A 17,780-nucleotide genomic window follows, 5' to 3' on the forward strand; every position below is an offset into this window, starting at 1 on the left:
CCTTACCTCCCTCAAGTCTTCCTTCCTCCTGCAGCCTTCAGGCTTTTAAAACCTAAGCTTGGGGTACCCAGTTACTTCCTCTTGATTTGTTTCATCTTCTCCCCTCATTTCAACTGTGGTAGTATTCCACATAATGGCCCTTCATCTTGGTTTCTCATTTCCCACAAAATTTGGAGAGGGGCATTAAATTATGTTGAATTCCATTGTGCACTGTGAATTCGCACAAACTAGAAATTCTATTCAGATTTCCAAATTCATTTCATGAAAGACTGTTGCAGTCAGCAGCAAGAGGAGGCTTTCATCACAGTGTAGGTTGTATTCATACCTGAGTACTACATGTGAAAGCACAGAATGTTAATCCAATGACTACAAAAAAATACATAGTACAGACTGCAACTAGATGTAGCTTTAAATATACAATACATTGCTGCATTATAGAATACCTGCAGCATATGCTGAACACGGTGAAGGCCTCTTTATAAAGTTCATCTCTATTCACTTAGAAAAGAAATGTCAAAGGTTTAATGCAAAGTCATTGTCAAGCCCCTGTAGAATGAAGAAAGCCATGCCATTGCTCTTAAAGCAGATTATTATTAGTGCATGAAGAGAGAACGATCTACAAAATTTATATCCTCAGTTTAGTTCTCATTGAATTGTTTTCCCAAATGCTAGTAGAAACCTTTGTTTAAATGGCACCCTCGAATTGATGTTTTATACTGAGAAGGTAGTACTTAGCTGATCTCAGCTGGAAGCTCAATCAGGGAGCACCTTCACTGATGTAATAGGAATTGGCAAACTTTTTATTCCTGGATCTTGATCCGAAGCTGTCAATACCAGCCAAGTACTGCTGTACGTTATGGAGTTGAAGAACAATTGGCAGGGTGTGGGTTAATTTCTTGCTAAAGATTTCAGTTATTTTGTCAACAACAATGACTCATAGTACATATAGCGTATCCACATATCAAGTGTGAGAAATAACATTGCCTCAGAATGAATTTCTAAAAAGTCCCTAACAGCCCCTCACGCTGTTCTGTAAATCGTCAGGCCATATACAGCCCCGGTGGGTGTTTGTAATAAACGTCTCCAGATTTTGACTAAAACTATTGCAACAATCCCAAGAACTCTGGAAGAGGTAATTGTGGAAAGATTAGAAGTTGCAAATGCCCATGGGAAAATATAATGTACAAATTAACTGCTAAATTGGTTAATAGACCATCCAGATTTCTAATATCTTAAAAATTGATTGAATTCTCTTCTTTTTTGACATAATCTACGCCAAATATAGACATTTTCATATTGCTGAGTGAAATATACTCAAATACAGAATTTTGGATTGAAAGTCGTCATCGTGACTTGCATCCAAGCACTAGAATACAATTTTTTGAGTCACACAGAGGACTGAGTCACAGACAGAGGACCAACATATTTATATACATTCAGTGTGACTGACTATAAGATAGAAATTCCAGTCAGTGAACTTCTCATAAATGCTGCATTCCTGTATGTGCTTTTTTACATAAACCTTAACCCATTTATTTGAAATGAGTTAATGGCTGCGTAAAAATAATTAGAAGGTAATGTAATACAAGAATGGTAAGCATTTGTCCCTGAAGTTCACTGATCGGAATATTGGCCATTTTTCATAATATAGACAGGACATTTGATTTTATCAGTGCCTCTGGGCATACCATAATGGAGCAGTTGTGTGCTGTGCGCACATAGACACTTTTGCAATGTACACTTTTGTGCAGGCCCCTAATAGTTTTGCACAATGTTCATAGCTAATGCTTCTGCTTACATGAGTAAAATGAATACACTGATTACATATCAGTGTGATGCCCTCAGCTGTTAACCAACTAATAGAGTGAATACAATCAAAGGTTAGAAATAGTAATGCTGTATAATAGTGCCCTTTACGTAGGAACTTGTTGTATTGCCATATGTGTGCAAAAGCTTGAAATCTCAAGGAGTGAATGGAAGTATTTTATAGATATATTGTGTGTTTTTTGAGCTTGCATGAAGCTTAAATTACAGTGGGAGAGGTTTCTTAGTCCCACGCTCTGGCAAGTCAATCTACCCCACACATGGAAACTACAGGAACCAAGGAAAATGAAAGCAATGTGTTTGAAATGATTCATTTATTAAATTACATTCTCGGGTCACTAAACTGATGCATTCAATGGTACAGCTTTGTCATGAGAAGAAAATTGATTCTTGTTTTCATTCATTCTCATAAATTAATTGTCTTTAATATGAAAATGTCTTAAAGAGGCATTATTTGTTTTAATGACTGCTAATTAGGGTTCAGAAGAGTCCAAAGAAATGCTACTGGCAAACTTCACAATATCATGTGATTTTTAGCACATAGAAAAGCCCAAACTTAACTCTTTATAATAGACCTTTTCAAATAATGTACTGTATTTTAACAAAGGGCTGTTTCATTTGTAAGCCATATTCCAACAACATGGTTTCAGATGTCTCAAGAAAATATAAAAGTTTGAGGTCTGGAGAAATTATATTATGTAAATTTTACTTCTGTCATAATCAGCCTTGTTTGATGTGCAGCATGAATGATGGAGTAGAGGTGAAAATGGTTCTCAATAATTTTTATCTCTGAAATCCAACATGGATTCCAGACTTTTATAAATGGAGTACTTACGCAGTTGTTTATCCATCAAGGTAAGAGGTGGTTGTTCTCAGGAATAGAATTTTATTTCCCAGCTTGAACTCAGTGACAGCATTAAGCATTTCCAAGCTGGTGTAGCGGAAACCCAATGCAATGAGCAGCCTTCCTAATACTACTCGTTCCATTGCTTGAAACCCAATATCAGGATAGACACAGAATGATAGAAAACCACTCTTCACCATTTGCAACTATGGTTCAATCCAGTACACAGAGGAGACAAAAGTTTCCATTCTGTAGAAATTTTTTCCAGATATACATTAAATGTTTCTGGACAGTCCCAGTCAACTTATCAGTGGGTATGAGTCCCAGATCAGAAATATACCAGTTTGGCACCATTAGTACTGACTGATGCAATAACATATACCCTTGTGAAGTTGGGCTTTGAGCAGTAGACCTAAATAATATCTGGCAAGCTCTTCATTTCATCTTTTTTCCATTATACCTGACCTAGAAATGTTTAAATGTTTGATGGTCCTCAGGAATAGTAACATCATCCTCACCTCAAATGAGAAACAACTGCACCTGCATTAAAAATGACTTGGAACCCTTTGATTTGTGGTATAACTCCAGAGTAAAGAGAATTTATACTGGTCAGTATAAAACTCAGTACTCCATTGTGAGTATTTTAAAGTGAAATATACTTATGTAAAGCTGTTTATTTAAGGGGGAAAAACGAAACAAATCTCACAGCCCAAAAGGCTGTGTTGTAAATGGATCAGGCTCCTAAGATAGTGATTCCCTCTTATGCAATGTATCTTCCCCTTAATGCGCAATCATTTTAATTCCTGCTGCTATACCTTGTGCATTTGTTCAGTTTACCATATTTATTTAACCTCACTTGGAATTATAGTGTAAACAGTTGAAAGTTCACCTAGCCTTTATCTGAACAACATCAGGTGCCAATATAAATTGGGTTTTTACACAGAATCAACTGGCTTCATTCTCTGTACTGTTGTTGAAGGGGCATAATACAACTTCCAGTCTAATGATGCTTTTACTTATATTAGTTTATAATTTTATTGGCTTCCTTGTGTGTGATTGGATAACCCACAATAAACCTGTTGTTTGCCGTTCAAGGAGCTGTTGCTTTCATGTTTGGACACACCATTACACACTTGTCAGACCTTCCGGGTCTGTAAGTGCACACTGTGGGATGGCTACATTTTAATGCAAGCTTGAGTTAATATTTTCACACTTCTCCCTCCCTCCCTTCCCCGCAATGAGTTGTAGATCTTGGGCACGTCATTGAGCAGAGATGAGCTTGCCTGAAATTTGGCAATGGTTCCTCCTCAGGACATACTTTAGCACCCCGTTTCCATATTATCCACCCGCCCCTTCAGATAAAGTTCAAAGCACACAGAGTAGCTGACTTCACGTGGAGGCAAAATGCTATGATCAGTAATGATGAGCGAACAGTAGAAAGTTAACTTTTCAAGCCCAACATTTCCTTCCAAATTAGGCTGCATCACTCCAGGATGGCAGTCATCTAGGTGTCCAATTATGCAACTGAATCAAACATGCAAGGTCCAAAATTTGAATCATGATAGAGAGTTGGGAATGGCATGTCTGTATCCATGAAGCACCAATATTTTTGAGGATATTTAAAGGTATACCTTGAAAGGACAAATTTGGCAAAGGATAAATGGGTTTTTGTTTGTTCATAAGCTGATTATAAACATTAATTGTACTTTTTCTTGTGAATTTTTAGCGTTGAGATGCAAAGTGTTACACTCACATTGACTTCAAAACTGGTGATCCATCTTGTGCTGAAGAAGCAGGAGGTAATGGAAACTAACCACTCATATAACGATGAATCAATATGCTACTTCTGAGAGAGGCTTCTATAACGTTCTCATATATGGCTCTGTTCTCAACAGAAATCCTTGGATTCCATAAGTCAAGACCTCAGACAGTGGGTTCATTTAGTTGCACAGAGTTGTGGAGTAGAGCAGCAGACAGAAATCCGATTGACAGCTGCAAAAGTCCTCATTGATGCTGTCCCATCTTTGCTTGCCAATAAACAACTTTATTTAGGTGAGTAAATACTTCAGGCTAAATAGAAGAGGTAGGCAGGAAATGTATTTGCTGCTGCTCTGTGAATAGATGCTTGAATCCAAAATACATTTGCATGTGATCTGTTTATGTTCTTCCCCCAGAGGTATTTGTAAATACATTGTACAGTAATCTCAGCTTGCTTTATTCATTGCATGCATTTATAATGTATTCATTCTTTGACAACTTAGAAATTGCTACGGCTCATTGAATTTTCACCTCCTACAGTACAATGCTTCTTCACATTTAATCAAAGCCTGCTGTAAACACTGAACACCTTTTAAAATCTTGTTTTACACTTGTTACTTAATCGTAATTGACGGTCCCACCTTGACTGGTCCAAACAGGTTGAAAATATTTCAGTTCATAAAGAGTAATTCCAATTACTTTCATTGATTTCAAGTCTTGAGTAGATTTCATAGTTTTCTTGTGGAGCTGAGGTCTGATCCAGATCCACCTACCTGTGCTTGGTATGTAAAGATTCTGTTCAGATAGACCTATACATATAACTTTGTGGACTATAGGATATTTAAATCAGGTTCCTCTGTATGCAACAGAATAAAAATATATTTTGATATCCAGAGTGGTCAATTAATATGACATGGCCAGACAAAAAAAATGTTGTAATGAATAATTTGTCATAAGCAACTGTAAATGTTGCAAGTTAAATTGACTGTGAGCTCCCTTATTAGCCTGGTAGCTAACGGCACTACCAGGTATAGTACCATGCCATACAGACCAGAAGCTCCCTAGTTCAATTTGCACTCTGCTGAGTTAGCTATTTCAGCAGGGGCAGTAAGCCGGGTGCTATAATTGGTCTTTCTTAATAAGAAAAATCAGTATCTTGCTCCCAATCTTAATCCACTGACACATGCTGGAGAGTATGGCCTAGAAATTTAATGGCGCCGTGCCTGTTTTTCAGGCCGGCCGCCATATTGGTAAAGGCAGAAAAAGAGGCGTCCGTGGCCCACGCCTAAATCAGATGTTAGACCCTTTGCATATGCAAGTAGGGGGGCCTAATGCCTGTTTGAGGCCCTCTTTGTAAAATTGGACTGCCATGAACACAGCCAATGCGTGCCGGATGCATTCAGGAAAACATGGTCTACATGCCACCTAACCAGCTGTCCTTAATGGACCACTGGATGCTGCCACTAAAAAGGTCAGTTTTAAAAAAAAATACTTACCTGAACTACAGTGCCGAAGACTGTCGCAAGCCCCCTCCTTCTCCCGATCGCTGTCCACCTTCCACTCCTGATCGCCGCCCCTGCCCTGCTCCTGATCACCTCCCCTCCCCCGTTTCCGATCGCCCCGCCTGCCCCGCTCCTGGTGGCCGCTCCTGCTCCCCAACGCTGCCCCTCCCCCGCTCCCCATCACTGTCGCTGCCCCTCCTCATCGCCACCGCCCCGCCCCTGACAACCGCACCGCCCGACTGCCGTACTTTCCGCCAGTCCCTCTCCCGACCCTGATCAGTGCCCCTCTCCTGGTCGCTCCCCCTCTCCTGGTCGCTCCCTCCCTCCTGATCACTCCCCTCTCCCCCCACCCCTCAATCTCCCCTCAGCCCCCCCTCCCAATCACTTCTTCCCCCTCCCAGGACCTACCTGAGAGCCACCGCTCGCAGTTTAGCGGCCCGAAATTGAAATCCTCTTTGCTGGTGAGCAGCCTGGGAATGCCCAGCAGATAGTTAGGCAGCAATTTCTCAGCTTCTAAGTACTCTATTTGGACATTAGTTGAGAATAGGTTGCCTTTTACAGTGAAATAGCCTGACAACTCACTGCCTAGGCTCACATATGAGTTTTGGCCACTTGACTGAGGTACTGGAAGGCTGCCTTACAACCATCCAAAATTGAATAATTGGTTGGGGGACCAGGGAAGAAAAAATTATTGTTGTAAATGCAGTCCATAAAACTTCCCCTTGTAGTATTCTCTACATTCTAAACAGTATTATTTTGGATACCTGTCACTGTGTAATTTATAAATCCCCCCTTTGCGATACAGATGTACTGGATACTTTAACACTGTGGAGATGTATTTTCACCCTTCTACAAGATGAAGAACAAGTGGTGAGGGACAAGGCTGCAGATATTATACAGATGATTCCACCTTTTCTGAAGGCTTGTAAGGAAGATGGTATGATGTTTGTTTTTTCTATTTCTGAAAGAGAAGCAGAATATGCAAAAATTCTTGAGGTGACATGTATGAAAAGTATTTACATTAGGTTATAATAGTAGCCATTCAAGATTGAAGCACAAATATATTTAGAACATAAGAACATAAGAAATGGGAGCAGGAGTAGGCCATACGGCCCGTCGAGCCTGCTCCGCCATTCAATCAGATCACGGCTGATCTTCTACCTCAACTGCACTTTCCCACCCGATCCCCATATCCCTTGATTCCCTAGAGTCCAAAAATCTATCTTATCTCAGCCTTGAACATACTCAACGACTCAGCATCCAGAGCCCTCTAGGGTAGAGAATTCCAAAGATTCACAACCATCTGAGTGAAGAAATTCCTCCTCATCTCTGTCTGGCCGACCCCTTATCCTGAGACTATGCCCCCCCAGTTCTAGACTCTCCAGCCAGGGGAAACAACCTCTCAGCATCTACCCTGTCAAGCCCCCACAGAATCTTGGATGTTTCAATGAGATCACCCTTCATTCTTCTAAACTCCAGAGAGTATAGGCCCATTCTACTCAATCTCTCCTCAGGACAACCCTCTCATCCCAGGAATCAATCTAGTGAACCTTCATTGTACCGCCTGTAAGGCAAGTATATCCTTCCTTAGATAAAGAGACTAAAACTGTGCACAATACTCCAGGTGAGGTCTCACCAAAGCCCTGTACAATTGTAGTAAGACTTCATTACTGCAAGGGGGTGGAGCACAAGAGTAAAGGCCAACATGCCATTTGCCTTCCTAATTGCTTGCTGTACCTGCATGCTAACTTTTTGTGTTTCTTGTATGAGGACACCCAAATCTCTCTGAATACCAACATTTAATAGTTTCTCACCAATTAAAAAATATTCTGTTTTTCTATTCTTCCTACCAAAGTGAATAACCTCACATTTCCCCACATTATACTCCATCTGCCACCTTCTTGCCCACTCACTTAACCTGTCTATATATCCCTTTGCAGACTCTTTGTGTCCTCCGCACAGCTTACTTTCCCACCTAGCTTTGTATCGTCAGCAAAGTTGGATACATTACACTCAGTCCCTTCATCTAAGTCATTAATATAGATTGTAAATAGCTGAGGCCCAAGCACTGATCCTTGTGGCACTCCACTAGTTACAGCCTGCCAACCTGAAAATGACCTGTTTATCCCTACTCTCTGTTTTCTGTCTGTTAACCAATCCTCCATCCATGCTAATATATTACCCCCAACCCCATGAGCCCTTATCGTGCGTAGCAACCTTTTATGTGGCACCATATCAAATGCCTTTTGAAAATCCAAATATACTACATCCACTGGTTCCCCTTTATCTACCCTGCTAGTTACATCCTCAAAAAGCTCTAATAAATTTGTCAAACACAATTTCCCTTTCATAAAACCATGTTGACTCTGCCTAATCATATTATGATTTTCTAAGTGCCCTATTACAACTTCCTTAATAATGGATTCCAGCATTTTCCCGACGATTGATGTCAGGCTAACTGGCCTGTAGTTCCCTGTTTTCTCTCTCCCTTCTTTCTTGAATAGCAGGGTTACATTTGCTACCTTCCAATCCGCGGGGACAGTTCCAGAATCTACAGAATTTTGGAAGATCATAACCAATGCGTCCACTATCTCTGCAGCCACCTCTTTTAGAACTCTCGGATGTAGGCCTTCAGGTCCAGGGGATTTATCAGCTTTTAGTCCCATTAATTTCTCCAGTATTTTTTCTCTACTGATATTAATTACTTTAAGTTCCTCAATGGAACAGCTCCCTCTTTCCCCAGTACTGGTGACAATGCCCCAGGAATCGAAACCCTTGTCTCCCACACCACTCTTTGAGCCACACATTTAACTCTATGATCTGTTTGACCCTATGCCAATTTGCACGTGGCTCAGGTAGTAATCCAGAGATTATTACCTTTGAGGTTCTGCTTATTAATTTAAACCATAGCTCCTCAAACTGTCTCAGCAGAACCTCATTCTTATTTCTACCTATGTCATTGGTTCCTATGTGGACCTCGACAACTGGATCCTCCCCCTCATGCTCCAAGTTCTTTTCCAGCCATGAGGAGATATCCTTAACACTGGCACCGGGGTAGGCAATACAGCCTTGTGGACTCCTGGTCGCGGCTGCAGAAAACAGTGTCTATCCCCTGACTATACTATCCCCTACCACTACAACATTCCTATTTACTCCCTCCACTTGAATGGCCTCCTGTACCACGGTGCTGTGGTCAGTTTGACCATCCTCCCTGCAGTCTTTGCTCTCATCCATACAGGTAGCAAGTACCTCGTACCTGTTGGACAAGGTCAAGGGCTGAGGCTCCTCCATCACTGCATCCTGGGTCCCCATACTTGCCTGACTCGCAGTCACATCTTCCTCTCCCTGATCACTGAACGAATCTAAACTACTACCTAATCTAAGGGGTGTGACTGCCTCCTGGTTCAAAGTGTCCAGATAACTCTCCCCCTCCCTGATGCATCGCAATGTCTGCAGCTCGGACTCTAGCTCAAGAGCTCTGAGCCGAAGTTCCTCGAGCTGTAGACACTTATTGCAGATATGGTTGCTTGGGATCTCGCTGGTCTCCACAAACTCCCAGTTACGACACACACCTGCCCTGCCATCCCTATCTAACCTTATTTTATTTATTTACTTTATTAGAGTTTTTATTCACTCGCTATTCTTAATTTTATTAACTAATTAGTTTATCTACTTTAAGTTATTGATTTAAGCATTTAGTTTAACCCACTGCCCTAACTTAGAGAGAAAAAAACAGCAATACCCACCAACCAATCACCTACCTGCAGTCCTGGGTCGTCCCTTTTTCAAATTTCTACCTGTGTGAGTGAAAGACAAAAGGAGGCCGAGAAGAGTGACAGCAGATCCATCTTTGTTTTATAGGTGCTTAATTTCAAAACTGTACCGTATATTTTTTGAAGTGATCATATGCACAGTATTTCTGAGAGGTCTGTAAGAACTCAGTACCTCTGTGCGTCCTTGTGTAGAATCATGCCCAATTCAAATTACATGCGCAGAGCATGGAAAATGTCTGATTGGTAGAATGAAAAAGGTCTCTGATTGCAGCTCATTTTAACTTCAGGAAATATAGCTGCCATTTATTTACGATCGCTGCTGTGCTAAGAAGCTGAAGCTTCATGCAGGTTAAGGCTTCTCCCCTTTCTCCCATCCCTTCCCCCCACAGGGTGTGCACTCTTGCTCTGCTGCAGTTTAACAGGTGGTAGCAATCTTCTATTACCTCATCCAAGTGGCCATTCTTGATGTATAAATCCAGATAGTGGGTGTCAGTCGGCTATTTGACTACGCCAAGCCTGCTTCGCACACACCTTTCCAGCAGCTGTCGCTGGATATCAATCAGGAGCAGGCAGCTTGGATGGTTTTCTTTTCTGCCTCCCTAGTTTAGACCCATTGCAGTGCTCCAATTGATATTCTGGTTGAAACCAGCTAATCAAGCACAGTCCAGGAGTGGGACATGTGTGATGGCTCATTACCGTACCTGGGAAGACCCTTTATCTGCTAAACCATCGACGAACTTCCATGCTACAATTTTTTTAAAAGGTCTATACCTGTTTGTATTGTTGCACTTTTGAACCTCAATGGTTTTGAATCCCAGCCTAGATAAGCCAATGGAATAATTCAGTCCCTTCTTGTCCTTATTAATTAATACAAATTTCATTTTCACCCTGCATGTAACTAGAAGCATGAGGATTTATCTAATGGTAATGCCTGTTAGTGGCAATCCACCCACAGCGTATTGCATTCTAACCAAACTATGTACCTGATTTTCCATCCTCAGTGCTGAATTTAATTCACTAGTAGATAGATACATGCTGGGAACTATATTTGAATCAGTCTCTGACTTTCAATGCTGACTTACCAGTTTGATCATTTTCATCAGTATAACATTTCCTTTCATTGGACATATGTGTTTGGGCATACTATAACTGTATGTTCATTCATAACCATTCATATCATTACAGCAATTTACTGTGGTATTTTACTTGTATAATAATTCTAAATTGGATTCTTCCTGTTAACAGAGTGAAATGTGACAGGTATGTTTAATTTAATGAGCTAGATTTTACACAGGACTGCAAACTTATTAGGTCAATGATGCACTGATATTTTCCCAGTTTTATCAAGATGAGTATATGGCTTTTCAGTTAAAAGTGGAAGTAAAGCTTTAAAAGAAATGAATTCATGAATATATCATGTATAATTCATCATATGTTATTCCTAATAGTATAGCAACGGTGTCGTTGAGGATAAGATATGGTTTTTGAATTAATGAAAGTATGAATATAGTCTCTTACCCACCCCCTCTCCTTCCAATAATTTCCTCCATTCCTTCAGCAAACAAAAAATATTTCTTTTAGATGGTAAAAGACTTGACTAATGACTCCCCGTGGAGAATTATCCAAAGCTGCTTAGTGCCTATACGGTGATGGTTTGTCGTACTGGATTTTAAGAAATTGTGTGTTTATTTTCCTTTAGAAAAGTGCAGTAAGTGAAATGTTGCATTGTATTTTTTCCTCATTGCTGTCTGTAATTCACTGTACCTCCTTGATGCTGACACTTCCTTGTGCAACAATGAAGAAACAAATGGTGCAGTAAGGAAAATACATAGCAGTGAGTCAAAACTAATAACTGATAATCAGACTGAAATTTTAAACAGCAAAAAATAGCCTTGAGTGTAATGTGTCCGTACAAAGCATTGACATGGAGTGTAACATAACAAAATAGCACACCTTTTCTGGGATGTGAATATATTTGATGCCTGTTTCACACGACTGCTCATAATAATAATGAAAGACTCTTTTCCACAAGTTCCCAATAAGACACCTGGGAAGATGGAGCAGAGTACATAAATTTAGTAGAGCCATACTTGACTTAGTTAAAATGCAAGATAGAGGTTCAGAGTTTGGAGCTACAGCACACTAAGCTGCATAATAGCACAGAATTGGTTTGCACCCACAAATCTTCACACTGAGTAATCTTAAGAGTTTAAAATAATTCAGGAATATCTTGCTATGCTGGACATAGAATCAAATCTAAGGTTTATCAGCCTCTCTGTATTTTCTTACACCAGACTTCCTGTCTATCTCGCTTTCCATCTTCAGTTCATCATTCCCCCCGTCCCCTTCTGAATTGTATTGCATGTAATAGCTGAAAGATCATTTCCAACAGAGAAATGGAAAATTACCTGAGCGTGTGTATAATTGTGTCCAGAACATTGGCTATGAGCATGAACCTTGTGATTGGTGTGTTGGAAAATAATATTTAAATTGGGATGGCAGAAAACATAAGTGATTTGGAAGATTTTTTTTCAAATAACAGACATAAATAGAAAATGATGGCATATGTCATATTTTTCTTCCTTAAATAATTATGTTCTAAAAATTTGAGTTATGATTTGACACTGTTAAGGTTTGTTTTAAAAATGTTATAGTGGGGCAGCATAATAATTGGAATTCAGGGGTATGCCACAGTGTGGCTAATATGCAGGTTGCAGTGTTTACAACAGTTGTGATTTCATTAAGAATTTATGGATTTGTACTATTATTTTGGTGGAAGCATTTCATAGCAATGCAAAGGAGCAAGAGAAATCATTTTTGTTTCTCCTTTTTATCCCTGTGAACCATACACATTAAAACAGCTGGATGGAATCAGTAAATCACCAACAAATTCACCGTGTTGGTACCCCATCGCTGATGTGCCCATTGTTTCCCACAGGAAAGCCAGGGCAGTGGCTGAGAGTGAGGGGACTTACCCTAGCATTCTCTCGCCTGCATGTACTCCATGTGTAGTCCACAGAGCCATTAATCTTGCTTTGCTAGTTCCTGATTCCATGTCTGCTTCAGAAGATTCGTGTTGATATGTTATACAAACATAGGCACATATATAAAAAGTAACCATTGTCAGTTATAGCGAGGAGGATAGCCTCAGTCTGCAGGACGATATAGATGGGTTGGTCAGATGGGCGGAACAGTGGCAAATGGAATTTAACCCGGAAAAGTGCGAGGTGATGCACTTTGGAGGGACTAACAAGGCAAGGGAATACACAATGAATGGGAGGACCCTAGGCAAGACAGAGGGTCAGAGGGATCTTGGTGTGCAAGTTCACAGATCCCTGAAGGCGGCGGAACAGGTAGATAAGGTGGTAAAGAAGGCATATGGGATACTTGCCTTTATTAGCCGAGGCATAGAATATAAGAGCAAGGAGGTTATGATGGAGCTGTATAAAACACTGGTTAGGCCACAGCTGGAGTACTGTGTGCAGTTCTGGTCGCCACACTACAGGAAGGATGTGATCGCTTTGGAGAGGGTGCAGAGGAGATTCACCAGGATGTTACCAGGGCTGGAGCGCTTCAGCTATGAAGAGAGACTGGGAAGATTGGGTTTGTTTTCCTTGGAGCAGAGGAGGCTGAGGGGGGACATGATTGAGGTGTACAAAATTATGAGGGGCACAGATAGGATGGATACTAAGGAGCTTTTTCCCTTCGTTGAGGGTTCTATAACAAGGGGACATAGATTCAAGGTAAAAGGCGGGAGGTTTAGAGGGGATTTGAGAAAGAACTTTTTCACCCAGAGGGTGGTTGGAGTCTGGAACTCACTGCCTGAAAGGGTTGTGGAGGCAGGAACCCTCACAACATTCAAGAAGCATTTGGATGAGCACTTGAAATGCCATAGCATACAAGGCTACGGACCAAATGCTGGAATATGGGATTAGAGTAGACAGGGCTGATGGCCGGCGCGGACACGATGGGCCGAAGGGCCTCTATCCGTGCTGTATAACTCTATGACTCTATCTTTTAAAGCTTCTTGACTGCTATTTTGAATGAAGTTCAAATTGAATATTCATCTAAGTTTAAAACTAAGTTTAGACAGAAGACGAGACATCGGGTTTGCATCATTGCCATAGTAACACTCAGTAGGAATCAGGGGGAAAACTCTCAGTGGCTGGAGTCATACCTGGCACAAAGGAAGATGGTAGTGGTTGTTGGAGGCCAATCATCTCAGCCCCAGGATATTGCTGCAGGAGTTCCTCAGGGCAGTGTCCTAGTGTCTTCAGCTGCTTCATCAATGACCTTCCCTCCATCATAAGGTCAGAAATGGGGATGTTCGCTGATGATTGCACAGTGTTCAGTTCCATTCGCAACCCCTTGGATAATGAAGCAGTCCTTGCCCGCATACAGCAAGACCTGGACAACATCCAGGTTTGGGGTGATAAGTGGCAAGTAACATTTACGCCAGACAAGTGTCAGGCAGTGACCATCTCCAACAAAGAGAGAATCTAACTACCTCCCCTTAACATTCAACGGCATTACCATCACCGAATCCCCCACCATCAACATCCTGGGGATCACCATTGACCAGAAACTTAACTGGACCAGCCACATAAATACTGTGGCTACAAGAGCAAGTCAGAGACTGGGTATTCTGCGGCGAGTGACTCACCTCCTGACTCCCCAACGCCTTTCCACCATCTACAAGGCACAAGTCAGGAGTGTGATGGAATACTCTCCACTTGCCTGGATGACTGCAGCTCCAACAACACTCAAGAAGCTCTATACCATCCAGGACAAAGCAGCTCGCTTGATTGGTACCCCATCCACCACCCTAAACATTCACTCCATTCACCACCGGCGCATTGTGGCTGCATTGTATACCATCTACAGGATGCACTGCAGCAACTCACCAAGGCTTCTTCGACAGCACTCTCAAACATGCGACCCCTACCACCTAGAAGGACAAGGGCAGAAGGCACATGGGGACAACACCACCTGCACGTTCCCCTCCAAGTCACACACCATCCCGACTTGGAAATATATCGCTGTTCCTTCATCGTCGCTGGGTCAAAATCCTGGAACTCCCTACCTAACAGCACTGTGGGAGAACCTTCACCATACAGACTGCAGCGGTTCAAGAAGGCGGCTCACCACCACCTTCTCAAGGGCAGTTCGGGATGGGCAATAAATGCTGGCCTTACCAGCGATGCCCTCATCCCATGAACAAATTTTTTAAAAGTAGGAAGTAACTAGCTTAGAAAAGTTGCTCTAGATTCCGCAGCAATGTCTTACTGCTGTTTCAGCCTATAAAAGACGTATCAAAATTCCATAGGTTGTTGCAATGTTCTGTAAATAAAAAACAGCTTGCAGATTTGGCAGACCTCTTTAGGGTTTGTTTTGCCCTCCTGAAATGGAAGTACATATTTAATAATCCAAATGTGTGCTTTTTACGAATCGTAAGGCTTGATGTGGTTGAATATATTGCTGTTGGGCTGGAGTCTATCGGTTTGGCATTGCAGTCATGAGTCAGGGCTTCAGAGTGTAACCGCTGTCGCTTCCTGGCAGTAGGAAAAAAAAATCCCATAAATACAATAACACAGAACTGTTACCAAAGATGCAAAGACCAGACAAATTTCCAGTCTTGAAAATCTTCCCAAGGATAATTGACATAATATAAAGAAGTCACAGTAGCAGTGGAGGGATTTGGCAAACATGTCATAATAACATGAACATAACATACTTATGGATGCCAACCTAGAAAACTAGCAAAGGCTGACCAATAGCTGTAACCTCAAAAGCAGCCCTGAATATAGACCTTATGACATGTGAAGACAAGTAATTGGAATGGAACAGGGCTTGGCATAACTTAAGCTGATGGTGTACCAAGCATTTGATGACTTTTAATGTAGACAACAAAAAAAAAGCACAGGAAAGCAGATTTTAGAAATTACTGAAGGTGTTTTTTGAGTGGTGAAGACATAAGATTTATTTAATAGCACTATTTTGTCTCTCTCTCTCTCACTCTCATGCACTCACTCTCTCCCCCTCTCCTCTCTTCTCTCCTCTCTGTCATGTGTTTTCCAGTACTGTGAATCCTACTGTAATTCTGCCTATTAAGCGGAAAATAATTTTTCCTCCAGTAGTTACTACTATTTAACATTTGAAAATAAAAGTAGGGATATTTACACAACCCCTTTCATTAAGGAGGTATCCCACAACATAACGTCTTAATTTGTCAAATTAAATCTTTAACAATATGCACCTCCAGTTACCCAACCAGCAGTCCATTCTACATTCACAAAACAGTTTGACTGTCACATCTGCCCCTGTTCTGGTCCCATAGCAGCCACAGGCAAGTGGAGGCTCACTTGGATTGAGGATATGCTGATTTATCTATTTTAAATAAACATTTTTTTAAATAGCTTCAGGAGGGTTACAGGTAAATCTGCATAATTGAAACAAAACCTTCAAATCAAATCCTGATGAATGGTCACACCCAAACGTTAACTGTAAGTCTTTTCCTCTTTTAGATCAGTCTGCTGCACATTTCAAACATTTGCTGTTTTTAAAAATTTAAGCAGCTGGGGCGAGAATGAATATACCGTTCGTGTAAAAGTCTCTGTCTTAACAGAGGAGTTGACTGATTTAAAATAATTAAATAATATCGCCAAGTGTAATTTCTAGCCTTTATGGCTGTCTATCTGAGTTTATTTTCTTATACTGGAAATAGAAACCACATTATACACAGCAATCATTAAAAATATCTAAAATTTACAAAAACACACTTTGTAGGAATAGGCTGGTAAACCTGAATTGTGTGCTTTCAGGTGGACCTGGTTCTTCCAGTGAGGTTTGCAATTTATTATACTCCTATTGATTTATTAAGGTCACTTCTCACATTTTTGACTGCTTTGATATGGGTGATCGGGACTCTCTCCCCAGCTGCTGCACAATAACAGAACGACCACTACACCAAGCACACAAACACTACAAACACACCTATAACTGCAAACTCTCAGAAACCATCAGTTTATCTTAAAACCTTTCTCCCATAAGTTTGTATGTAGCCAGCAGTGGAAGAATATAACATCTTGTTGGTTCTGATATTCTCAATTGCCACCCTTCAATCGATCTGTGTGGTTTTTATGTCATCTCGTCCTGCCATCCAGCCGATTTGGTTCTGAAAGCCTTCATCTCTGCCCTCCAACCTAGTTCTAACAGGCAACACCCCTGCCCTCCAACTAATCTGATTGGCTTATACTGACAACCTTCAATCCCTGGAAAGAAAGATTAACTATGAAACACAAACAAACTGACAAATGGATCGAAATGCTGACTGTCAATTCATAGTGCTAATGATTAGTATATATATATATACTGCATGGAGACTCACTCAATCAAACCCTTAACCATTTGTGAAATCAGCTTCATTGAGTGAAGATGCACAAAAGAACATGTAGGTGACAGGATGTTGGGATATCCAGTGATGCTGAAGTGAAGCAGACGTAACAATTGACTGGAGTAATGCAACAAAGATCTGAGAATGGTACATTGACTGAGTGCCTACATTTGCACCATCGTAGGTCTAAATGCAGCAATTCCATAGAAAATGAGGGGTTCATTACCTTTGCTGGCAGTGACAAAGCAAAATTGCTTGAGACATAGCACTCAAAATTTTAACTTTCAAGGGTGAGTTCCACAAGCCAACGTGCAGAAATTGGAGAGGGTGCAATAAAGGATAGCTAAATTGATAGCTGAGATTAGGCATCTGAATTATGAGGTGTAGAAGCTAGGAATGTTTACACTGGAGAAACGAAGGCTTAAAAATGATCTTAGGAACAGGGTTAGGCCATTCAACCCCTCGGGCCAGCTCCGCCATTCAGTTAGATCATGGCTGATCTGTACCTCAACCGCCTTTGCTTCATATCCCTCGATACCCTTACCTAACTTGTCTATCAATCTCATTCTTGAAAGCTCTAATTGTCCCAGCATCTACAGCCTTTTGGGGGATAGAGTTCCAAATTTCTACTACCCTTTGTGTCAAAAAGTACTTACTGATTTCACTCCGAAATGGCCCAGCTCTAA

At 41.1% G+C, this 17,780-nt stretch overlaps 1 protein-coding gene across 1 annotated transcript in view; it reads left to right on the forward strand.

The window, feature by feature from the left end:
- thada (THADA armadillo repeat containing) overlaps positions 1–17,780 on the forward strand; it is a 307,554-nt gene that overhangs the window by 252,518 nt on the left and 37,256 nt on the right. The window contains exons 33-35 of the mRNA XM_067988802.1: positions 4,395–4,467; positions 4,564–4,720; positions 6,734–6,865. Of these exons, the coding sequence (XP_067844903.1) occupies positions 4,395–4,467; positions 4,564–4,720; positions 6,734–6,865 (362 nt within the window). The remainder of the gene's footprint in view (positions 1–4,394; positions 4,468–4,563; positions 4,721–6,733; positions 6,866–17,780) is intronic.

Source organism: Heptranchias perlo, chromosome 8 (assembly GCF_035084215.1).
Source record: "Heptranchias perlo isolate sHepPer1 chromosome 8, sHepPer1.hap1, whole genome shotgun sequence".
NCBI classification, from domain to species: Eukaryota; Metazoa; Chordata; class Chondrichthyes; order Hexanchiformes; family Hexanchidae; genus Heptranchias; species Heptranchias perlo.